The following is a 26427-nucleotide window of genomic DNA, read 5'->3' as shown; positions in this document are numbered from 1 at the left end:
TTTTAAATGCTAGATTACAGATAAATTAGCAATTTCATGTTTGAGCTCTTTCAAGATTCTGGCGTGGATGTTGTCCAGTCCTAGTAATTTGTTGCCCTTGAGTTTGTCAATTTGATATATTACATCTTCTAAACTTACAGTGATGTGTTTTAGTCACTTCGAATCACTATCATCATAGAAGATTTCCAGTGGAGGTATGATCCCAACATCCTTCTGAGTAAAGACCAAGGCAAAGAAATTGTTTTCCTCATCTTTTGTTACCTTATACTCACTGAGCACTCCTATTACCCCTTCGTCATTCAGAAGTCCAACCAATTGCCTCATGGGTCTTCTGCTTCAGATATACATGAAGATTTTTTAGCATTAGTTCCTGTTTAAATAGGAAGCTGCTTTTTGAAGTCTCGCTTGGCTTACCTTACTACTTTTTTTTTTTTTTAATATCTAAGTTGCCAGTGCTTGTGCTCATCCCTGCGTTCCATTTTCTGAAAAATGCTCTTTTGGCTTTCACACTGCCTCTTCCACCTCACCATTAAACCACACTGGTTATCGTTTGGCCTTCTTTCAACAAGAAATGTAACCAAGAGGGTGGCCTTTGAGGGAAGACGATCCACAGATGACTCTAAAAAGCCCTGATAGATCAAAACTCTGAAGTAAATGCTTCCTGCTTGTTATGTTTACATTTATTATGTATTCATGTAAGGCCCGCTGTTCAAAAACACTTATCCTTATAGCAATAACCGCTATACCAGAGGTTTTCAATCTAGTCCTCGGGGCACATCCAGCCAGTCAGGGTTTTCAGGGTGTGCCCCGAGGACTGGGTTGAAAACCCCTGGCACTATAAGAATAGAGTTGCTGGTAATTCTTACAGACAGTCCTAGTACTATCTGGATAGTGCTGGGGTAGAGTATGAGCATTCCACTTAAGTCTACAAATTGCTGGTGATATTCAGCTACTATCCCCTATAGCTATATGGATAAATTTAGACCAGTGAAAAGGCTATCCTAAATGTATTTGTAGAGCTGTATGTAGTTGCTGAATATTGTCAGCTATCTGTATAGCACTGTATACATATAATCATCACCATTTCTGCAGACAAAGGTGCTTAATATATGTAAAATATTTAAATGCCATGGCTAATGTTAAAAAGAAAATGCTGACTGTGATGTTTTCATACTGATCTAGTAATATTTAACTCAGAAAGTTAAGAAATATAAATGATAAAACAAAAATTCATAATAAAATAAAATCAATTTACAAGAAAATGGTAGGTCTGATGTTTTTATCTTTGTACTGAACAAGGATACCCCAAATCACTACTGTATACATTTTAAGGTTTCTAAAATCTTCCCTGCTGTAACTTTATATTACACTATATAGCTGATTATCTTTCAAAGGAAATTAACGGAGTCAGCTGAGTTGGTTAAGAATTTTCTATTATTTCAGCACTGATATTCATTAAACTATAACATTTCATAAAATGATATAATATGGAAACTCAACTTCAGCTCTTGTTTATATAACTCCTGTTTTACAAGCAGATGGTGGAAACGTAGGGGGTACACTAAGTGGTGAATGAAAATGGAGTACTGTCGCTTGAAGCCTAAACATCTAACCCACAAATTTTAAACATTTTATAGTGAGTTGCAATATACTCTTCTGTGTATTCTATTTTCACTGGTATCACAGTAACTCATAAAATTGCTTGAAAATGTTTTAGCATTATTAAAACAATAAAACCACACTGTCAAATTACGTTACACTAGAGAAAAATGTACCATTACTGCCTAAAGTGTTCTTACCCAGATTACCATGGTAACTAGCTGAATTTGGATTGACTTTAATAGCTCTGAGAAACAGGGCTTCAGATTCCTGAAAAAAAGGGTAACAAAATTAATAGGTTAGAAGATTCCAGAGTACTGTGTTCATGCAAGTAAAGATTTATCATAGATTTAAAAAAACTCTCTCTCTCAAGTGGAAGCAAGCTTCATCTAGTATCCAGAATTGAAAACAATGACTGCATAGGATCATATAAATACAATTTAGAAGCTGCATACAGCTGCATAACACAAAATTGCTTAAGATAGCCCACTAGTCCCATACATAGATCACAAAATCTGACCAGACAACCTGCCGAGGAGCCAATAGACTCCTCTCCATTGCTCCACTGCCACATCACTGCACAGTGCCACCCTATGATACACCCTCTTGCTCCGTTCTTATCCTCCTGCTACCCCCAACCAATCCGATCATCCTCTTGCTACCCCCGCCACTCTCCCCTTCACCCAACCCAGATCAAGCCCAAAGACAGCAACCATGACCCAAGTGGTGAGAAAGGAATGTCATAAAATAAACTTCAGAGAAAATTACCAACACCATAATCAAGAAATACATACACCTCAAAGCAATCTTAATCGCACTACTCCTACTTCCCCCCATCCACAGCACACCCAACCTCAACACAGACAACATGCACAATATCCCAATCATTCTCCATGCACATCCTATCCTCACACTACCACACAACAACATATAGAGCCCGAATCTACAGAAACAAGAAGGCAAAAACAACAGAAATATAAAACCAAACAAAACTGCCAAGCACAACCTCATCAAAATTAAATGCAAGAAGTCTCCCCTCACATATTTACCAATATCTATTTCATACATAAATGCCAGGTCAGTAGTGAACAAAACAGAAATCATCTGTGACTGGATAGAGGAGGAAAGCCTAGGAGCACTATTCATTATGGAAACCTGGATCTGTCATGAAAACGACCCCATTCTAAATGATATCTGCCTCCCAGGATACAAAATCATACACACCACAAAACACAAGAAAAAAAGGAGTCGGAATAGCAATTATCTTTAAATTCTCCCTCAAAACGGAATTCACATCCAAATTCAGCTCCCCCCGGCTCAAAAAACTATCCTGCACAATACGAGACAACACACTCCAAGATCAACTCTGCTGCATCCTCTTCTACAGACCATCAGGAAAATGCTCAGATTCCTATCAAGAATTCACTGACTTCATCTCCAACACATGGTTATCACACTCAAACATACTGCTACTTGGTGATCTAAACATACACCTAGAAAATTCGAAAGACACAAGTGCCAAAGAATGTTATAACTTCCTTCAACAATGGAACGTCCAAAACCCCCTCCCCCTCAAATTACCCACAAGAAAGGCCACACACTCGACTTAATTGGCTACAAATTCACAGAAATCCACCACATAACACACAAGGACATAAAATGGGAAGAAAAACCATGGATGGACCACCTCCAACTCCTCGTGACCCTCAACTGGAAAGAAGCCTCAACCCAAACCACAATCACCCATACAACCTACGTATCCTAAGGCAGAATCAACAATGAAACCTTCTAGAACAACATTTATTCCACTTCCTGGTTGCTATCCAGCAATTCCTCGCAGTTCCTAACATCCTGGGAGGCCAGATGCCCGACAGTCCTCGACAACATTGAACCTTTGAAAATGAAGAAAACATTCAGAACCAATATGAACCCATGGTATAATGACAAACTAAAAGAACACAAAAGAGAATGCAAAAAACTCAAAAGGCTATGGTAGAAACACAAAACAGACGAAAACAAAACAAACTGGAAATCAAAACTCAGTCCATGCAAAGCGAAACTGAGAACAATCAAATTCAACCACTACAGGCAAATAATTGGCTCAGATTACAAAAACACAAAAAAATTATACAGCATAATAAACTCACTGCTAACATCAATGAGAACCACCTTCCAGATAAATGACCCTGACTTGGAGCTGTACTTAGATGAACACACCAGAAGTGAAGAGCCATTTGACACAGACAGATCATGGTCATCATTCACACCTCCAAATACGACACTAATTCGGCAACTACTTCACAAAACAACCAAATCCCACAGATCTCTGGATATTTGCCCCAGTTACCTACTAAAGAAACCTCCCGTCCAATTCCTAGAAAGTACTACAACCTACCTAGCTGAGCTACTAACTGCAGGTGTCCTCCCTGAGGAAAAAGGTGACATCATCCCAACGCCTATCCCCAAAAATCCCAAATGAAGCAAAAATAACATAAAAAACTACAGACCAGTGGCTTTCATACCTCTTATTGCCAAATTACTAGAAAGCATTGTCAATAATCAACTCACAGAATACCTTCATAACTTCTCAATACTCTATGACTCTCAATCAGGATTTAGATCTCGCCACAGAACAGAAATAACAGTAACTGCACTCATCGCCAACTTCAGAAGAGAAATCAGTCAAGGCAGGAACATACTACTACTACTACTACAATTCAACATGGCTGACCACAGCACCTTAATAAGAATACTCAATAAAATCGGCATAAAATGAGCAGTTCTCCAATGGTTCGAGCAATTCCTAAGAGATCATACCAAGTCAAAATGAAAAACAAACTTTCCTTTACATGGAAAGCTCAATCAGGAGTCCCACAAGGATCCTTAATTTTGCCAATTCTCTTCAACATCATGATGACCACTCCAGCCAAAACTCTCAAAAATCAAGGACTCAACTCTTACATATATGTAGATGACATGACCATATACATCCCATTCGGAAATGACATCAAACGACATCACAGACATCTCAGAGAGAATCAAAAGAAGCCTAAACACAATAGAAAACTGAACCACTGCCTTCAAGCTTAAACTCAACAGAGAAAAGACTCAATTCCTGGTAATAACAGCACCAAACAAACAAAACCTCCCACCCAACATAACCATCGAAGGGACCACTTATCTCCTCTCAGAGAACCTAATACTACTGGGAATAATCATCTATCAAACACTGACGCTTGAACCCAAGGTCACAGAGGTTATAAAGAACACATTGCACATGATGTGGAAACCCAGGAGAATTAGAAACAACTTCCTCATTAAAGTATTTCAACTCATTGTTCAATCCAATGTTCTTATACACCTAGACTACTGCAATGCTCTCTACTTGGGTTGCAAAGAGCAAATCATAACGAGACTCCAAACAGTCCAAAATACAGCAGCCAGACTCCTTTTCAGGAAACCAAGATACAAAAGAGACACCTCTCTACTACAAGCACTACACTGGCTCCCAATCAAAGTTTGCATTACCTTCAAACTCTGTACCATGGTCTGGCTCACAATCACTGAAGTGCCTGCCTACCTATCAGAAATGATCATCCTACCCCTCAAGAACACACTGAGGTGAGGAATTACCTGACCCTTCACTACCCCAGTTGCCACAAACTCATTTACAAATCCATTCACGCTGCGAACTTCCCCTACCAAAGCTCCAAGATATGGAATGCCCTGCCAAAATTGCTAAGGTCCCTAACACCCCACACCATGATTAGGAAACACCTCACGACCTTCCTACTCAAGAAGTTCCTACCCACAGACAACAAAATCGAGCCAACCTCGCTCTACAACTGACCATACAGAATTGACGGATTATGACGGACTACGACTAAATAAAAACTTTCTACCTTCCCCCTACCCCCTCCCTTCTCTGTCTACTGAAGCACTCACAATTACCTACAGTTCAGCTCAACTGTAACTACATGCCTATTGTTCATATTAATTGTAACAATTTACCCAGGCGCGTCCACAATATAACTCTCTACCTCTGATAACTTCTGTGCAAAATAGCTATGTAAGACACCAGATACTTTCTTTTAACTCCCTACCAATGATATCTTTTGTTCATCTTAAATGTAAGAATCACCATTGTATTTCCACATGCAGCTCTCCACCTCTGATATCTTTTGTAAGCCACAATGTAACTTTCTACCACTGATATCTTCTTCTGTAAAAAACAATCACAATGGCTTCCTTCTCCGTATAGTCACTGTGGGGCTTCAAACAACTTGCACTTATATATTACGTCTGCTCCCACAATCCCTCTGTTCTTAAGTCCAAGCATTCATTTCAATAATTTTGATCTCTTAGTGTCCTCAGTTGTGCACATTACCAAGATTACTAAATGGCAATGGTTCCTGCACACCTCTCTTCATTGGTACACTTTACCCACCCTTTTTACTTATTTAGCACTATTCTTCACTTTTATATTTTTTAAAAAATTTAATTATCAATACTCATCTTTGAAAAATACATTAAGCTCAGGGGTTGATGTTACTGCCGACATGCATGTTTTGCCCTTAACAGGGCTGCTTCAAGGACTGCCCCCCTTTGCCGTTTAGCGCCAGCTCTGCTCTAAAATTAAAGGATCTTCCCCTTGCAAAGATCCTTTAATTTTAGAGCAGAGCTGGCGCTAAACGGCAAAGGGGGGCAGTCCTTGAAGCAGCCCTGTTAAGGGCAAAACATGCATGTCGGCAGTAACATCAACCCCTGAGCTTAATGTATTTTTCAAAGATGAGTATTGATAATTAAAATTTTAAAAAAAATATAAAAGTGAAGAATAGTGCTAAATAAGTAAAAAGGGTGGGTAAAGTGTACCAATGAAGAGAGGTGTGCAGGAACCATTGCCATTTAGTAATCTTGGTAATGTGCACAACTGAGGACACTAAGAGATAAAAATTATTGAAATGAATGCTTGGACTTAAGAACAGAGGGATTGTGGGAGAAGACGTAATATATAAGTGCATCTTCTTCTGTAAGCCACATTGAACCAAACATGCTTGGAAAATGTGGGATATAAATGCTGCTATAATAATAATAATAATAATAATGTGTAGGTTCTTTTCCAGGTGTCTGGGAGATCCTGAGCAGTAGAAGCAGTTCCACAGCCTGCCTCAATTTCTGTTTGCTATTATTCATTATTATATAAGTTCCTGGTTAATTTGCCAGTTTATACTTAAAAGTACGTTGTCGAGTTCCAAATTGGGAGTGGGCGACTGAGAAATGTTGAGGATGAGTTTGTAAGACTAATGATCTGCTATTTTCACAGTGTACCTGTTATAGGTAATTTTTCTTTTTCTTAAAAGGGACTTTTTTTTTTCAATTAGACTGTTTTTAAAGAAAAAAGAAATAGTCTTACACAGCTTGACTGCAATTTTCATTCGTTTACCTACCTTGAGTTAAGGAGTTGTTCAGAAAGCTGCAGGATATTTCTTTTGCTTGGCTCATGATATTGCTCTTGGTCTTCATATATTTTATCATTTTCAATTGATTTTAATATATGTAAACCTCCCCCCCCCCCCCCCCCCCCAGTGGAGCTTGGATTGTTTATTTTTTTGTCGTTGATGATATAGGTAATTGTAAGATCAGCACTAGGTCTTTATAATGGGTTAGACTCCATTCACCACTGTACCTTAATTGTATATACTGTATATATTTTCTTGAAGCTGGCACCATTCGGCGCCCACAATGGGTTATAAATGATGTGGATTGGCTGTTTGTGCACAGATTTGCCCTCTTTTTTCTGGCATTTTTTTGTGTTTATTTGAGACCGGTACTAGTAGGTCATCACAATGGGTAAAAGATATATCTGGCTGATATTCAAAGCTATTTAACAGGCCAGAAACAGTCACTGATGGTTAAATAGCTTGTTTGAAACTAACCACAAATATTCAGTGGGACTCGACCAGTTATTTCTGCTGAATATTCACAGCTAACTTGGGGGACTTATGAGGTTAGGTGCCAATATTCAGTGCCTGACTACATAAGACAACTAGTTAAATCAGGCTGCACAAATAGCAGTCCTATCTATGACCGATTTAACTTAAGTGGTCAGGTGCTGAATATTGCCTTAACTGGTTAAGTTTTAGCAGCCAAAAATAAAACCAGATATCCAGTGCCAGTAGCTGGATATGACCTGGCACTGAATTATCTGAGTTTAACGCTGGTGGTGGACATTAAAAGTGTTGCCCGCTGCCTGCTGAATATCAGGTGGGATATGTTTGAATATGTTTGGAGTATTGTGTTCAGTTTTGGAGCCATATCTAGCTAAGGATGTAAAAAGACTGGAAGCGGTGCAAAGAAAAACGACAAAAATGGTATGGGATTTACATTGTAAACCGTATGAGGAGAGACTTGCCAACCTGAACATGCATACTTTGGAGGAAAGGAGAAACAGGGGTGACATGATACAGACATTCAAATATTTGAAAGGTATTAATCCGCAAACAAACCTTTTCTGGAAACAGGAAGGTGGTAGAACTAGAGGACATGAATTGAGGTTGAAGGGGGGCAGACTCAGGAGTAATGTCAGGAAGTATTTTTTCATGGAGAGGGTGATGGATACGTGGAATGCCCTCCTGCAGGAGGTGGTGGAGATGAAAACGGTAATGGAATTCAAACATGCATGGGATAAACACAAATGAATCCTGTTTAGAAGGAATGGATCCATGGAATCTTAGCAGAGATTGGGTGGCGACGCTGGTAATTGGGTAGCGAAACTGGTGCTGGGCAGACTTCTACGGTCTACACCCTGATCGTGACTGAATAGATAGGGATGGGCTTGAGTGTAAATTTTAAGGGGCTTCGACGTTAGCTTCAGAACGTTTAGTACAAGAAAAGTGCTGGGCAGACTTATACGGTCTGTTCCCTGAGAAAGGCAAGGGCAAATCAAACTCAGGTATATATATATAAAGTTATCGCATATCAAGTAAATTGAGTTTATCTTGTTGAACAGACTGGATGGACCGCACAGGTCTTTATCTGCCGTCACTTACAATGTTACTATATTTGCACATAGATACAGGATGGTGTATTTTACTTTATTTTTTAATGTTTTTTTTTAATAAGTATATTTTTATTGAAAGCAACAAAGGCCAATGCCAAAACTCAATGCAGCAAGACTTACACAGTAGTATCAAGATACTCCACTGCCAGTCACAAGGACATTAAAGTAGACAGATTAAACCCCCCCACACACCCACCTGTTCACTAACCCATCAATTCACAGCCTACTCAGGAGATATTAACAGGTTAACCATTCAGTATTCTGCTGTAAGCATGTGAGGTCCCAGAATGGGGACCAACACCGGAGAAGGCGGTATCCCTGTACCAGTGATAGATCATGAACATCTTTCTGTTCCAGCGTGCTTAATGTAATCATAGTGGACCGCCAATGTTGGACAGTAGGGGGATTTGGCTTAAGCCAAGTGTCAAGAATAGTCTGTTTTCCCCATAACAGATGCTCTTTTTAAAAGAATCTCTCATGCACATCTTGGCTTGGCTTCGCAATTGAAATGACTTAAACAGTAAAACAGGGGTAGGCTTACAGGTAACGTGCCATATTCAAGACACATGAGCACACAGTTGAGTCCAGAAAGCTAGAATCAGAGGATAAGTCCAGAACATATGTCCCAGATGTGCTACAGACCCAAGACATTTAGGGCAACCATCTCCCGGAGGTAGAATAGCTTGGAAAGCTCTATGTGGGGAGATATAAAGACACATAGAGGGGCATAATCGAATGGAGCGCCCAGGTTTTCCTGAGGGCGTCCTCGCAGGACGTCCCCACGAAGGGGTGGGGAAACCCGTATTATCGAAACAAGATGGGTGGCCATCTTTCATTTTGATAATATAGTCGGGGACACCCAAATCTCAACATTTAGGTCGAACTTAGAGATGGTCATCCTTAGAGATGGTTGTTCCCGATTTTCAGCGATAATGGAAACCAAGGACGCCTATCTCAGAAACGACCAAATCCAAGCCCTTTGGTCGTGGGAGGAGCCAGCATTCTTAGTGCACTGGTCCCCCTCACATGCCAGGACACCAACTGGGCATCCTAGGGGGCACTGCAGTGGACTTCAGAAAAAGCTCCCAGGTGCATAGCTCCCTTACCTTGTGTGCTGACCCCCCAAAACCCACTTCCCACAACTGTACACAACTATCATAGCCCTTGGGGTTGAAGGGGGGCACCTAGATGTGGGTATAGTGGGTTTGTGGTGGGTTTGGGAGGGCTCACATGTACCACCACAAGTTTAGGTAGGGAGGGGATGGGCCTGGGTCCGCCTGCCTGAAGTGCACTGCAGTACCCACTAAAACTGCTCCAGGGACCTGCATATTGCTGTGATGGAGCTGGGTATGATATTTGAGGCTGGCAGGCTGGAAAAAATATAATTTTTTTTAGGGTGGGAGGGGGTTAGTGACCACTGGGGGAGTAGGGGGAGGTCATCCCCGATTCCCTCCGGTGGTCATCTGGTCATTTAGGGCACATTTTTGTGGCTTGGTCGTAAAAAAAAAAAAAGGATCAAGTAAAGTCGGCCAAGTATTAGTCAGGGACACCCTTCTTTTTTTTCCATTATCGGCCGAGGACGCCCATGTGTTAAGCACGTCCCAGTTCCGCCTTTGCTATATTTCTGACACGCCCCTGTGAACTTTGGTCATCCCCGCAACGGAAAGCAGTTGAGGATGCCCAAAATCGGCTTTTGATTTGGGCGACCCTGGGAGAAGGATGCCCATCTCCCGATTTGTGTCGAAAGATGGGCGCCCTTCTCTTTCGAAAATAAGCCTGATAATCAATTTAAACTGTAATTCCCAGTGGTCAGCACTCCCCTTTTGTATGAGCTTAGCAAACATGTTTGCAGTTGAGAGTCTTGCAAATGACAACCCATCTCAGCAGACCATTTCTGAGCAAGTAGGATATATGCGACAGTGGGTTGGTATTCCCTCAAATGCCCATGATAGTACTTAATGAGAACTAACAATTGGGCATCTAGCCCAAATATTTCCACCAACAGTTTCTACACTTCTGAGGATAAAGATGCTCGGAGGAGGGTGGCTATATAGTGCGATAATTGGAAATAGGAAAAGGAGCCTATGGCTGGAAGATTATGGCCAACCCGCAGATCTGCAAAAGATTTGAGAGTGCCATCCTCTGTCAATACATGAAAAAGTCTATTGCGTTTCCAACGGCAAAAAGATGGCGAAGAGCTTCCCACTGGGAAGGCTGTTTTTTCCGAAAATGGTAATAAAGGGGATATATGCGGATTCAATTTATGAAATTTACATATCCATCGCCATGCCCTACGTAAGGGTAGAAAAAGAGGGACGAAATGGACGGTGGGGCGAACAGTTCCCAAAGATGCCTGAAGCCAAAAACTGAAATGATGGGAGCCCAGCTGACTGAACTCTGTGTTAGTGCAAGAGAAAAATGTGGTACCTTTAAACCAGTCAGGATGCAACCAGTCACCGACATCAGTTTAATATTATGTACCCCCAAGCCCCCCTTTGGACAGGGCAAGTATGTTTGAGGAAATGAGAGATGGGAATGACGTCCCCTTCACAGAAAGTGCACTAGCAGGTGATGTATTGCAATTTCATCCCTGTATGTCAAGAAAAGGGAAAGAACTTGAATGACATAAGACCACTAGAGGACCATAATCATGTTGTAAAGGGCAACCCTGCCCCATAGTGAGATAGGGAGATTCTGCCACATTGATAGTGTTGCTTTCTTAATGCTCCATAGTGGTGTAATGTTAATAGTACAGTGGGGGAAATAAGTATTTGATCCCTTGCTGATTTTGTAAGTTTGCCCACTGACAAAGACATGAGCAGCCCATAATTGAAGGGTAGGTTATTGGTAACAGTGAGAGATAGCACATCACAAATTAAATCCGGAAAATCACATTGTGGAAAGTATATGAATTTATTTGCATTCTGCAGAGGGAAATAAGTATTTAATCCCTCTGGCAAACAAGACCTAATACTTGGTGGCAAAACCCTTGTTGGCAAGCACAGCGGTCAGACGTCTTCTGTAGTTGATGATGAGGTTTGCACACATGTCAGGAGGAATTTTGGTCCACTCCTCTTTGCAGATCATCTCTAAATTATTAAGAGTTCTGGGCTGTCGCTTGGCAACTCGCAGCTTCAGCTCCCTCCATAAGTTTTCAATGGGATTAAGGTCTGGTGACTGGCTAGGCCTCTCCATGACCCTAATGTGCTTCTTCCTGAGCCACTCCTTTGTTGCCTTGGCTGTATGTTTTGGGTCATTGTCGTGCTGGAAGACCCAGCCACGACCCATTTTTAAGGCCCTGGTGGAGGGAAGGAGGTTGTCACTCAGAATTGTACGGTACATGGCCCCATCCATTCTCCCATTGATGCGGTGAAGTAGTCCTGTGCCCTTAGCAGAGAAACACCCCCAAAACATAACATTTCCACCTCCATGCTTGACAGTGGGGACGGTGTTCTTTGGGTCATAGGCAGCATTTCTCTTCCTCCAAACACGGCGAGTTGAGTTCATGCCAAAGAGCTCAATTTTTGTCTCATCTGACCACAGCACCTTCTCCCAATCACTCTCGGCATCATCCAGGTGTTCACTGGCAAACTTCAGACGGGCCGTCACATGTGCCTTCCGGAGCAGGGGGACCTTGCGGGCACTGCAGGATTGCAATCCGTTATGTCGTAATGTGTTACCAATGGTTTTCGTGGTGACAGTGGTCCCAGCTGCCTTGAGATCATTGACAAGTTCCCCCCTTGTAGTTGTAGGCTGATTTCTAACCTTCCTCATGATCAAGGATACCCCACGAGGTGAGATTTTGCGTGGAGCCCCAGATCTTTGTCGATTGACAGTCATTTTGTACTTCTTCCATTTTCTTACTATGGCACCAACAGTTGTCTCCTTCTCGCCCAGCGTCTTACTGATGGTTTTGTAGCCCATTCCAGCCTTGTGCAGGTGTATGATCTTGTCCCTGACATCCTTAGACAGCTCCTTGCTCTTGGCCATTTTGTAGAGGTTAGAGTCTGACTGATTCACTGAGTCTGTGGACAGGTGTCTTTCATACAGGTGACCATTGCCGACAGCTGTCTGTCATGCAGGTAACGAGTTGATTTGGAGCATCTACCTGGTCTGTAGGGGCCAGATCTCTTACTGGTTGGTGGGGGATCAAATACTTATTTCCCTCTGCAGAATGCAAATAAATTCATATACTTTCCACAATGTGATTTTCCGGATTTAATTTGTGATGTGCTATCTCTCACTGTTACCAATAACCTACCCTTCAATTATGGGCTGCTCATGTCTTTGTCAGTGGGCAAACTTACAAAATCAGCAAGGGATCAAATACTTATTTCCCCCACTGTATATAACCACTTCAAATCTGCAGGGATGTAAATGCCAAGGTATTTAATCTGGGAAATTGCCCAAAGTAGTGGGAACTCTCCTGACCAACAGTCCCAGATCGACGACTGCACCGGCAACACCACCAACTTTTGTAAGTTAAGCTTGAAGCCTGAGTAGAAACCAAATTCCTGAACATTATCCAATAGGTGTGACAGGGAATACTGAGGGTTAGTAAGAGCGAGAAGGATATTGTCAGCAAAAGCTAATATTTTGATGGAGAGGTGCGGCAATGAGATACCTGATATGTCTGGATCTTTGGCAATGGTGCAAAGTAGGGGCTCCAAATCCAATAAAAATAGCAATGGGGCCAGTGGACATCCCTACCTGGTGCCTTTGCCCACTGGGAAAGAAGGAGAATGCAGACCATTAACTATAAGGGCAGTTAGGGGTGTGTTCTATAATACTGAAATCACCTGGAAAAATCAGCCATCTATCCCAGGGGTGTGCTGGTAAATTTTTAACAACAGGCTCTTTCTCCGGACCTAGCTGCTCAGAGTTGGAAACAAGGAAACAAGGAGTGGGGAGCAGCAGCAGTCTATTTACTTGGCTGGCAGGGCTCAGCATCCCCACCAGCAAAGTAATAGAGAATTTAGCAGGGGGCCCAAGTCCACATTTTGGGAGCCAGTTGTTAAAGTAGCCATGGAGGGCCCTACTTTAACAACCGGCTCCCAAAATTCTTAAAAACTTAACAACCGGCTCTTACGAGCCTGTGAGAGCCTGCTCCAGCACACCATTGATCTATCCCCACCTATTGCAGCACCTGAAAGAGATAATCCCAGTGTATGCGGTCAAATGCTTTCACCGCATCTAGGCTAACCAGCAACAGAGGGTCTTGAGAAAACTGGCTCTGCATGACCGCAAGAAGTGCTTTTCGAACATTTAATACAGAATGGTGACCCTTAACAAACACCACCTGGTGGTCACCCACCAAGTATGGTGTATGTGGAGCCAGTCTATCCATCAAGATAAGTGTCAGAATTTTTATATCCGCATTAATTAGAGAGATGGACGGAAGGCTACCGGGCGATCCGGATTCTTACTGGGTTTGAGGATTAAAGTTATGAGGGCTTCATTACCTTGAAGGGAAAGGACGCCTCCAGAAATAACTGTGTTGTAATAAGCAGTAAGAGGGGTACATCAGCTGGTGTACCAACATCTTATAATATTCTGAAGAGAACCCATCAGACCCAGGAGTTGTGCCTGATGAGAGAGATTTGATTATCTGCTGTACCTCCCGGCTCACAATGGTGCGTTCAGTTGAGTGTGTGCCTCTGGAGGAAGAGTGGGTATACCAGAATCCTCAAGGTAATCAATCACTGATGGGCCTACTTGTGCCGAGACTGCCACATACATCTGGAAAAATGATCAAAAAACAGTTGGGCAATTTCTGCAGGGCGATATTTACAGAGCCATGTGTTGCTATTAAGGCGGGAATGAATTTTGTAGGGGACCATGCCTTCACTACCCAGGCCAGCAGCTTGCCTGTCTGATTACCATATTGGTAGTATTGAAAACGATAGGAAAATAATGATTTTTTTTGTGCGCTCGTGGATCAAGGAGTTCAGAGCTGCCAAAGTGGCCATCATAGTCTCATAGTGGGCCGCTGAGGGACAGTTCACATAGGCCTGCTTAGCTACCCTGTAACGCTGTTCTAGAAAAAGTATTCCCTAAGAAAGTCTTTTGGAATGTGCACACATGTATCTAATTATGTCTCCACATAGGACCGCCTTTGAGGCTTCCCAGAATAAAAAAAAAGGGGGGGGGGGGGGTCTCCTGGTATATGCTGTTTGTTTCTAAATAAGATGCCCACTGTTTTGCTAGGAACTCCCGAAAATCTGAGCTTGAGACTAAATAGGAGGGAAATCTTGAGACATCTACTGGAGGTCCCAGTTCCAAATCTATCCAAATCAAGATGTGATCAGACACTTCCATGGGGCCCAAACCCTCATTAGCAACTCTAGAGAACATGGAGGTGGAGATCAATAAGTAATCTATTCAGGATTAGGTTTGGTGGACATGTGACAGATGTGAATAATCTCACTATGTAGGGTTAAGTAATCACCATGGGTCTACAAGATTGAGCATTTTACCTTTCCCCAGTGCATTACATGCCCGAGCTGAAGAACAGTCCAGGGCTGGATCAAACACTTGGTTGAAGTCACCATGGAGTATCCAGGGGGCATTGTCGTGTTGCAGGCCTAACCGAATTAAAGTGTGAAAAAATGCCGCATTGTATGCGTTGGGCCCGTAGACTGTGCAAAGATAATATTCTTGACCTGAATAATTCAAGTGTATTAACACATATTGCCCCTCTGTGTCTTTTGCCTCTAGGCGTGATTGACACTGACGACCTCGCTTAAGGAGAATGGCCACTCCCCCTCGATGGCCAGCAGAGGAAGAGAAATAACATTCCCCCACCCACTGCTGGTGCAGCTTCTGGTGTTCATCATCAGAAAGCTTGGTTGCTTGTAAGCAAGCAATAGATGCCTTGTGTTGTTTGAGTATAGACAAAATCTTGGAGTGCTTGACAGGGGATGTAATCCACAAAACATTCCAAGATATTAGGCGAGGTGTTAATAAATTAGCCAGCAAGTACAGCTCTAAAATAAGATCTACGAGTTCGTCAAATATCAATAAGCCCCAGGCTGCCCAGCTCCAGCCATGGGGAAGGAGATAAGAGAAACATCAGAAACAGAGGAAAGTCCCCAGTGTAGTAGCGCTATAGAAATGATAAGTAGTAGTAGTAGTGTAAGGTCCAAGTAAGGGGAGCCAAGTGGTTCCACTATTTCCAGTTGTGTAGGTAGTGTACAAATAAAACTTCCATCCCGCAGAAGTTTGAGCACAGTTGAGTTGGTGAACATCCCCAATCACCCACTCTCCTCCCTCTCCCCTCCTCATAGCCCTTCAACTGCACCATACCCATTATCGACAGGTAAGACAGCGAGCCACTATAATGCTTATGAGTACCCATCTCCAAACAGTAGAACAAATGCAAAACAAAACCAAACATATTTACGTTTCCCAATATCAAACAGCATTAATAGGATGTGGGGTCGTGGGATGTTATCTCTTGACCCAAGTAAATCAGGATCTTCTGGTAAGAACACCCACAGCCCAGATAGCATATGATATATAACAAACTGCTACAAAGCTAGTGTAGTTGTCTGGTCAAGTGGTGTTAAGGCAGTTAAGTCACACCATAACAGTTTCTGATGAGGATTAAGAGATTCACTTGCCATTTCTGAGCACTTTTAGTATAGCTGGATACTGCAAGATGAATCACTGCTGTTTCTCCACCAGTGTAGCCCATGTGGCGGAGAAAGCTCGCTGCCGGATAGTCAATGCAGCAGAGTAGTCCTGAAATATTTTAATCAAATTACCATTGAACTTTGTTTCACCTCCGCATCCTTTATATAGCCGGAGCACCATCAATTTTTGTGTGTAGTGGTGGAATTTAGCTATTATCGCACGAGGGCGAAGATCCCTCATTGGGCGCTGGCCCACGTGGTGAGACCGATCTAGGTGGATCGCTCCACCCTCTCCAGCCTCGGGAAACGTTGCCAAAAGCCAGGTTTCCAGGGTTTGTTTTAATTTAGCTTCTGCAATTGACTCCGGGAAGCCCACAAACTGAAGGTAGTCTCGACGTGACTGGTTCTCCAAATCGTCAAGTTTTTGCTGGTATTCCTGAGTTAGCCACTCCAATTTAGCTAGTCCCTCCACCTGGGCCTGCTGAGTATCCTTTACCTATGACACGCGCGCCTCCAACTCTCCTGTACAGCGGGTAAGCTCCGATGTTAGCGCTGTTAAACCTGTTAATCGGTCAGAGAGATGGATGAACCTTGAATCCAGCGCGTGCACCACTGATTCCATCAGGTCTAGTACCAGAAAGTCGGAGTGAGGCTGTGACTGTGGACAGGAAGCCGCCATATTAGCCTCTAGGGCTCAGCTCCATTCCTCCTTTCTCTAAAGTGGTTTAGAAGAAGTCGCCATTGTAGATCTGGTAAGATATTTGTCCTTATGCTGCTGGGAGGTTCCTGTGGCGAAAACCAGCAAATTTGAGCTTTGGGAAGCAGTAATAAGACTATTAGAGATGAGATCCCGAGCAGCCTGTAAACTGCACGTCTACTGCCACTCACAGCATCACGTGATTCCTTTATTTTATTTTTATGCAATTTCACAATTTCAAAAACAAGTATAACACTTGGTAAGAAATAATAGAGCATAAATGACAAGAAAAGCAATAAAAATAGAAAAGGCAAGAAATTTAACATATGCCCTAATTTTAAAGTCCTCTATAAGGGCAGAGACATTAAGAAGAGAGATATTCAGAAGAAAAACTTATCAAAAGGAAAAGACAAAAACCAGCTAGGGCAACTAAATCCAATTCTTCTTCAAAACAGGATTCCAAAATGGTCCAAGCAGACTAGGTGTCAGGAAGATTATCTTCAGAATCAGGGAGAACATCTCTGTCATTAAGAAACAATAATAACTGTGACATTTTAAAGAAAATATACTTTGCGTTATTATTATACCATATTATACATTTGCAAGGATATTTCAAAAAGAAGCAGGCCTTTTATGAAGGACCCTAAGCAACAAAAACTATCTCCTTCTCCTTTGCGTAGCTCTAGCCATATCCAGAAATACCCATAATTGTAAACCAAGAAATGATTGCTTCTTATGTCTGAAATAAAGTCTCAAAACATTGTCTCTTTCTGGGGTATGTCTACTAAACGGTACTAGGAAATGGACTAAGTTCATGCTAATGTGGGACTTTCTAGTGCACTAAGCTCCTGTCCATACCCCCAGCAAAGAGGAACCTAAACTATATGTACGTGATGCAAGGTTCCACATTAGGAGTCACCAGCCTGGGAAAGGATCTAGGTGTCATCCCTATGCACAGTGTGCGGCTGCGGCTAAGAAAGCAAATAGAATGTAAGGTATTATTAGGAAGGGAATGGAAAGCAAAAATGAGAATGTTATAATGCCTTTGTATTGCTCCATGGTGTGAAAGCATCTCAAATACTGTGTGCTATTCTGGTCACCGCACGTCAAAAAAAGATATAGTGGAATTAGAAAAGGTACAGAGAAGGGTGATGAAAATGATAAAGGGGATGGGACGACTTTCCTATTATGAAAAGTTAAAGCGGCTAGGGCTCTTCAGCTTGGAGAAGAGACTGCTGATAGAAGTCTATAAAATAATGAGTGGAATGGAATGGGTAGATGTGAATCATTTGTTTACTCTTTCCAAAAATACTAGGACTAGGGGGCACGCAATGAAGCTATCCGTAAATTTATGTTTAAATCTTTTTTATTCACAAGAAAAAGATACATTCATGAATTTCAACATCACCACATTACTTTACAGCAAGCAGCTATCTAATATCTATTACCGTCAGTTAATTTGTCTTATGTCTCCCCTAAACAACCCATCCCTACTCCCTTCCCCCCTAACCCCTCCCATCTCCTCTCCTTTCCCTCCCTCCCCTCTCCCGTTTCCTGACATGTAGAGGCATTGCTTAGCACATCAGAGTCTGGCAAGGTGTCCCAGGAAGTTCAACAGTTGAGAAGTCTACTTCTGGCTGCTGGTTGCAATGTGTCCCAAAAGCGGCTCCATATTTTGTCAGATTTCTGCCAGCTGCTGTTTCAAAGTCATGTACTCCACGTCTCTCTAATTTCAACATATCTATCATTTGCACCCTCCACTGAGCCAGAGTTGGACGGGTGCAATCTCTCCAATTCAGTAGCAGTACTCTTTTCCCCTGCAGCATAGATCTCTGTAAGAAGCTCTTCAGGCCCGGTACTCAAAGACCCATAGCAGTAAATTTAAACATCGGAGAAAATATTTCTTCACTCAATGTGTAATTAAACTCTGGAAATCGTTGCCACAGAACATGGTAAAAGCAGTTAGCTTAGCAGGGTTTCAAAAAGGTTTGAATAACTAAAAGAAACGTCCATAAGCCTTTATTAAGATAGACTTAGAAAAAATCCACTGCTTATTTCTAGGATAGGCAGCATAAAATCTATTTTACTGTTTTGGGATCTTGCCAGGTACTTGTAACCTGGATTGGCCACTTTTGGAAACAGGATACTAGGCTCGATGGATCTTTGTCTTGTAACTTGGATTGGCCACGTTTGGAAACAGGATACTAGGCTTGATGGACCTTTGGTCTGTCTCAGTACGGCAACGCTTATGCTTGCTGGCAGTTCCTATACATGACTAGGATAGTATCTGTGAGTGATCCTTCACAGATACTATCCTAGTCACAATGGATATAGAGTCATTATACACCAACATTCCACAGCTTGAGGCACTCAGGATTATTGAAGGGAAAAAAAAATCAAATCAAATCAAAATATCTTGGGAACAGATAAAATAATTTACATGCTAAGGGGCCCTATTTACTAAGGTACACTAGCGTTTTAAGCGAATGCTAAAAATTAGCAGATGCTAGCGCACCTATAGTGTGGCTTAGTAAACAGGGCTCCAAATAAGCTTTATAACATTTGACAGATATTTTCAGTTGAAAAATACATACCTTGTATTTTTGGGATTTTCCTAGTACATTTGCCAGGGAAAACATAAGAGAATGGTCATTGGGAAGTAATTCCAGGGCCTCTCTGCCAACTGCCTCTGCATGTGACAAGTTACCTGAATACAGAGAGACAGCAAAAAATCATAATTAATAATTGTTTTTACAATTAATTATTTTGCCCAGATTTTACCTTCCTGTTTCTAGAGGCTACCTGCTGGGAATGGCTATCCATTTGTCTAGATGAGGACTTACAAGATAGTCTCCTTTGATGCTGAGCCCCTCAGTGACACTGAAGTGTTAGGAATGGGTCCTAGGGTGGCAACTGTTCATCCATCTCTTTAAGGAGTACATTCCATGAGGCAATTATATCTTGCCTGCCAGAAAATTTCAACAAAGGACTTCTTCACCAGTGCATACAATTCTGTATTTAACTATGTCACTAGTACACACAGTAAATATTTTATTGTACATCCTTGCATTAAAAATGTCTCACATTATAATTAATATTTATTAAACATTTATGGAACCCACACAAAACAAGACAAAGATATAATATTCAACCAGTACAATAAAGAGAGCTATCAACTACGTCCAAGTACACTGAGTATGTAAGTTTAAATAATAAGCAATACATCTAACCTCAGAATCCGGACCCTTCTCTCCCCTTCTATACAGGTTCTTCTATGCAAACATGCCACCACTGGCATTGCTTCTTCACCACGGTAACATGAATAAGCAAAATATATACAGAATGTCCCAATTTCCCCCCTCTCCATCCCCACTACCTTTTCCCTGTGCTTAAATTTACAGATTTAAGATAAAACTTTGTGCTCTATGGGGTAGGTTTTTTCCAATCCAGGGACCAAATTTGTTGATAAAGATGCCAAGCTTACGGTAATTCCTACTACGTCCAGTCTTTTCAGCTTGAGAAGATGATACATCTCATTTTTACACTTTATCACTGTACGCAAGTCTTGTACCCTCCAAATATGCAGCATTATAATTAATATTTATTAAGAATGTATTAAACACATAGTTCAATAAACTCTAGGTGAGTTACGAACTTCTACAGAAGATATATAACTGCACTTATCCTTATACACTCAAAAATAATAAATATTGTGATGTAGCACCTCCTAGCAGTAGCTCACAGAGGTAAGAAAAACTCAACACAATAAACAGAATACACAGTATAAAGCAATTGGCACTTTTCAGGGTCAGTCTTTGAAACTCCATTTTAATTCAGGGTGACATAAAAGCATATAGTCCAAGCATTGCAATTTGAAAAGGAATAAACCCCTAGCTTGGTGACTACCTGTATGCTTTTTGCAATATGTAAGTTTCAGTTTCATTTCATATTGTCCTCAAAGGAAAAGAAAAATAAATTCAACCAAGGACCAGAGGAGCTTTATGCAAACGAGCTTCTTTCTGGCAGTTCTTATTACTGCCTGGCAAACAATTGTCCTCCTTCTGCTCAAACAAAGTTTTATCCAGACAACAGAATCTGGTTTAATCTTTATGCAAGAGGGAGAGTTCCCCCCCACCAAAAAATTTTCCTGTCCCTCAAACAGTTATTTCAACAAAACACTGGTGCTAACCAAAACTACCTAAAACCCCAAAATATCTCTGTTCTGTTTTGTGTTTGGCCCTTCCTAACAAGCCTAGGGCTCAAACAGATCCCAAGCATAATCACTCATAATAGAGAGGCCTGAATTCTATTATACCCCCGCCCCCCCACATCTGCCAGCAAAACAAAAAAAGAAAACCCTTTATTCACAGGGTAGCTGCTGAATTAATCCCCAACTTTTCCAGAGGCTTTTTAAATGTCAGCTTCTATTTCCATCTCCTCACCTTCCATAGGGATATAGGAACTGAGCTCTCCAATTCCATGGGCTCTTCCCTGACCTCATCTGGAGCACTAGTGTTTTCCACTTCCATGGGCTGGGGAACCTATTCCTCCCCCTTCTCAGGAGGTTCCCTCCTCCCCCTTCTCAGGAGGTTCCCTCCTCATTGGTATGGCCAGGATTTTTCCTGAACATTCTTTTTATTTTGGGCGCCTAGCAACCATTAAGGGGCTCTTTTACTAAGCCGCGTAGGCACCTACATGTGTAAAACATGTGCCCCAGGCGGTAATTCAAATTTTTACGTGCATCCGATATTTTTTATTTTCTATCTCATGGCGCTAACCAGGCAGTAATCGGCAGTGTACACACACTGATGATTACCGCCTGGTTAACGAATGAGACTTTACCGCTAAGTCAATGGGTGGCGGTAAGGTCTCAGGTACAAAATGGACGTGCACCAATTTTTATTTTGCCGCATGGCCATTTTCATCCACTTTCAACAACAACAAAAAAAAAAGGCCTCTTTTGCAGGCATGCTGAAAAATGGACCTGAACACGTCCAATACAAGCGCCTAAACCAGCGCAGGCCATTTTTTGGCGCACCTTAGTAAAAGGGCCCCCAAAAGACCTGGGATGCTCTCTGTTGGCCGCAAGTTTATTTGCAACTGTCTTTTTTGGTCTATATTTATTCCAGAGAGTAGTAGGAGGGTATTGAGTTAAAGGTGGCAGTGCTAAAAAAAAAAAACTCTCTCCCCCTCCTCACAATACTCATATCCAACCCCATTAAAATGATCCTTTAGATAAGATATAACTCAACAATTAAATATCCAAGCTTTTATGAACCTTCTAAAACTTAGATAATTACTCTAGTGGCATTTCATTCCAAAGTTTCAGTCCAAAGTAGGCAAAAGCTCATTGCCTAGTTAAGAAGAAGGGGTATAGTGGCCGATGCAGAAATATGGGATGGGCAATGGAAAAAGGCAAAGGGTGAGAAGGAGTTCAGAATGCAGATAGGGAGGGAGTAAAAGACAGCATGGGTCAGAATGAAGGAAAGAGGTAGGGAATTGGTGAGAAGGGATTAGAATGGAGGAAGGGGATAAGAAGCGAAAAGTGTGGAAGACTGGAGGGACAGAAAAGGTGTGAAAGGGGATGGTATGAGGCAGCTGAAGAAAGCTGGAAATAAACAGATGAAAGGGACAGATCTGAGAAGCGAATGAGGAGCCTGGGTAGCAGGTAAGAGAAAAAAAGAAAGGGGCTGGATGCCAGGACTACTGCAACCTACTCCTCATCTATCCCCCCTTCAATCCGTTCAGAACTCTGCTGCACGTCTTATCTTCCGACTGGACCGATATGCTCATATCACCCCTCTCCTCAAGTCACTTCACTGGCTCCCGATCAGGTACCGCATACAGTTCAAGCTTCTCCTATTAATCTACAAATGCACTCGATCTGCAGCCCCTCATTACCTCTCTACCCTCATCTCCCCTTACGTTCCTACCCGTCACCTCCGCTCACAGGACAAATCCCTCCTCTCAGTACCCTTCTCCACCACTGCCAACTCCAGGCTCCGCCCTTTCTGCCTCGCCTCACCCTATGCTTGGAATGAACTCCCCGAGCCCATACGCCAAGCCCCCTCCCTGCCCATCTTCAAATCCTTACTCAAAGCACACCTCTTCAATGTCGCATTCAGCACCTAACCATTATACCTCTATTCAGGAAATCTAGACTGCCCAAACTTGACATTTCGTCCTTTAGATTGTAAGCTCCTTTGAGCAGGGACTGTCCTTCTTTGTTAAACTGTACAGCGCTGCGTAACCCTAGTAGCGCTTTAGAAATGTTAAGTAGTAGTAGTAGAGTGGAAGATGGAAAGCTCACAGGTATGCAAGATGTGAAATGAGGGAAAGCAAAGACTAGAGGGCAAAAGAAGAGGAGAATGAGAGGTAAAATCTAGCTGCTGAGTGGTGATTAAGGAGAACAGTCAATGTCAGAGACAGATACAGAGAGGAAAGGAAGACAGGAGAAGAACAAATAAAAATGAGACCCTGAAAAGGAACCTATAGATGAAGACAACACAAGAAAAGTTGAAAGGAGAGGCTAGCACCAAGTGGATTATTAAAATACAATTGCCAGATAATAAATAATAATCATATTAATAAAAATTTTTCTATACTGTCACTACCATTAGCTCTGGATGGTTTACATCGTAATTCAGGATAGAAATAAAAAAACTAATACAATTACAATTTAAATATCAAATTTTTAATATGTTGTTTTTATAAATATTTAATAGCATGGTAGGTATTATAAGTATTTTTTCTTAATAACCATGTCTTCATTAGCTTGCAACATTTCAAACAATTCTGCTCCAATCGGATATTTAAGGCAAAGAATTATATAATTTTAGCAATATCGAGATATATAATTTCTTATGGGAAGACGACAACCTTGCGGATGACATTTTATTTTCAGTTAAGTAACTTGAATATGACATCTTGAAAAGTGCAACTCTGATAACTTTATTTTTTACATAGTACAAAAGGAAATACTCTTTTGTTTCACCAGTGTTGCATTGTATTCAGACTTCTTGGAGTTTCTATTTCTAGTTTGTAGTTGTTTATTTGGTGTTTTGTCTGTATTCTGCAGGAGTGATAGCCGTGAGGTATTCTGCTACTTTCTATGTAGGGATCTTTAGTAGTCTGGCTTGTTCTGTTTTTCCTTCAGGAAGTATACTGGTTTTCTAGGATGCTGCCTTTTAAAGGTAGGGTTGTTGCTGTTTGAATCCTGGACATTAGTTCTGCTTTATGATGACAGATTTTCTATATAGATCTAGAATGGATATTTTGCAGGATTTGGTTACTGGAGCTCTGAAGGTTCCCCAACCCTTCAGGTTTTTCCTACGTTGGAAGAGATGGTGTTATAGACGACCATCTTAATTTTTCATCTGGGGCCCATTCAATCCTACCTAAGCCACTAACTCTTGAATTGTTGTTTTAATCCTACGCGTACCATATTTAATAATAATAAAAAATAGTCTGGAACTTTTTTTAGTTTTGGCTACAACACTAATGATTGCATACACATGGAAATGAATTTTAACATCCCACAACAGAACAACATGTTAAAATATAGCTTATAGTTGAAACAGAATAGTATTTAAGGATGACATTCCTTTAATTTTGGCTTCATTTCTTGGATTATGTAGAAGAAAATAACATTGGCAATTTGAGACAACCAATGAAAATGGCTAGATGACAAAACTCATGTGTTCTTCATTATGGCTATTTGATTATTAATTTGAATGAAGTTTATGTTGGTTCTAATTCTTTGTGGGATTTTGATCAAGAGAGAGCAGAGTTTAAAAGAAAACGATACCTGTATTATCTAGCAATATAATTAGGTTGTTCCATGCCAGGCTATGATCTGGTTTCAAAGCTGTGGCATTTCTCCAGGCATTGAGTGCATCTAAATGACGATTCAAATCTGCATACTGAAATTGAAGAAGGTAAGACAACACATGTTAACATGACATTTAGTTTCACTTCTTATATTCTGCAGTATGTATAAAATACTTCCAAGATTTTGACTCTATATGTTTGTTTTTCCAGGATGCTTCTATATCACATAAACACATAGAACTATAACTACATCTCAAGTATGTTCACAGTAATTAAACTACTTGCAAATTGTGAACAGTCTGAGAGACAAACCTGAAGACATTATATCTGGTCATAAATTGAAGTATTAATGCTCAAATAATTAAGTTAAGGCACATCACTGCAGTCAAATGCCACCCATTACTGATAAACATAGAAAATGGAGTACAACACATACTTTCATTTCCTCTATATAAGACCTAATTGTAATACTGTTTATTTATTTATAAACAGTTATAACCAGGTAGCAGAGATCAAGATGGCAGTGGTTTGCTAAGGCCTACTAGGAGTCCCACGGTTTACTTGGTTCTTTTCTTTATCTTATGGCTCCTAAACACTGTGGTAAAATTCCTGTCTACCCAGCTACTGAAGAATCTGTGGGGTTGGCTCAGCAAAACATGAAGAGATATGCTCAACCTCTTCTGATTAATTCCTCTGGCCAGTCCTCTGCTGCAGCTGCTGTTGGTGAAGAACCAGCACTGCTTGAAGGAGGAGGTAGCCCCAAGCCCGGGTTCTCACTCCTCTTCCATTCCTTCTATGATGATGCTGTAACTCATCAATCCTGAGTTGTATGCACCTTTCCCCTGGTAAGGGCCTCAATGCTTGGACATGGGAGTGTGTCTGAAGCGATCCAACCAGTAGATTACAAATTGAAAAACAAAATGGTCCAAACAGGGGGTAGGATGACAATTAATTAGCCAGGTGTTATAGGGCCAGCAGTTGAAAATGCTACAATATCTAAAGGCCGTTCACAGCCCAACACCTTAACAATTTCTGGGAAATATTTTGCCTCAATGTCCAACTCACCATCTAAGTGCAGATTTACATCACTAATAATTTTTTAAAAATATTTTATTTATCAATTTCAAATATATAGCATATTATTACAATAAAGAAAATAACACTGAAAAAAATACAAAACAAAAATAAAACAGCCACTATTGTTAGTTCACAATACAGTGGAGAAGGGCTACCAAAGGCAGAGTTTGAACAAGGAAAAATACAAAGGAGATTGTCTGCTGATGGGCACAATATCCTTTCTTACGAAGCTCCAACAGGAAAGAGGGACATTCATTAAGGAGCACTAGAAGATATCACAGATTTGTTATGAAAGTAATAAGCTGCCCAGGATAAAAGAAAACATATCCAACACCTTGAAAGGTTATAACAAATTTGCAGGGAAAACGAGGAACAAAAGTTACCCCCAACTGGAGCACCTTTGGTCTTAATAGCAAAAATTGCTTTCTCCTCTTCTGTGTTATTCTAGTTACATCAGGATACATCCTTCTTATAATTCATAAACAAAACATCTTTCTATTTAAAGAATAGCTTCAAAAGCCATTCCCTGT

The 26427-nt window shown here is 41.2% G+C and overlaps 1 protein-coding gene across 1 annotated transcript in view; it reads right to left on the bottom strand.

Annotated features, from left to right (window-relative positions):
• LOC115469681 (protein O-mannosyl-transferase TMTC4-like) overlaps positions 1-26427 on the bottom strand; it is a 90333-nt gene that overhangs the window by 10701 nt on the left and 53205 nt on the right. Inside the window, exons 8-10 of the mRNA XM_030202469.1 lie at positions 24798-24912; positions 19585-19697; positions 1800-1869 (exon numbers count right to left, since the gene is read on the bottom strand). Of these exons, the coding sequence (XP_030058329.1) occupies positions 1800-1869; positions 19585-19697; positions 24798-24912 (298 nt within the window). The remainder of the gene's footprint in view (positions 1-1799; positions 1870-19584; positions 19698-24797; positions 24913-26427) is intronic.

Source organism: Microcaecilia unicolor, chromosome 4 (genome assembly GCF_901765095.1).
Source record: "Microcaecilia unicolor chromosome 4, aMicUni1.1, whole genome shotgun sequence".
In the NCBI taxonomy this organism is placed as follows: Eukaryota; Metazoa; Chordata; class Amphibia; order Gymnophiona; family Siphonopidae; genus Microcaecilia; species Microcaecilia unicolor.
The sequence above is the reverse complement of the archived record's forward strand: the minus strand, read 5'-3'. Positions and strand labels throughout refer to the sequence as shown.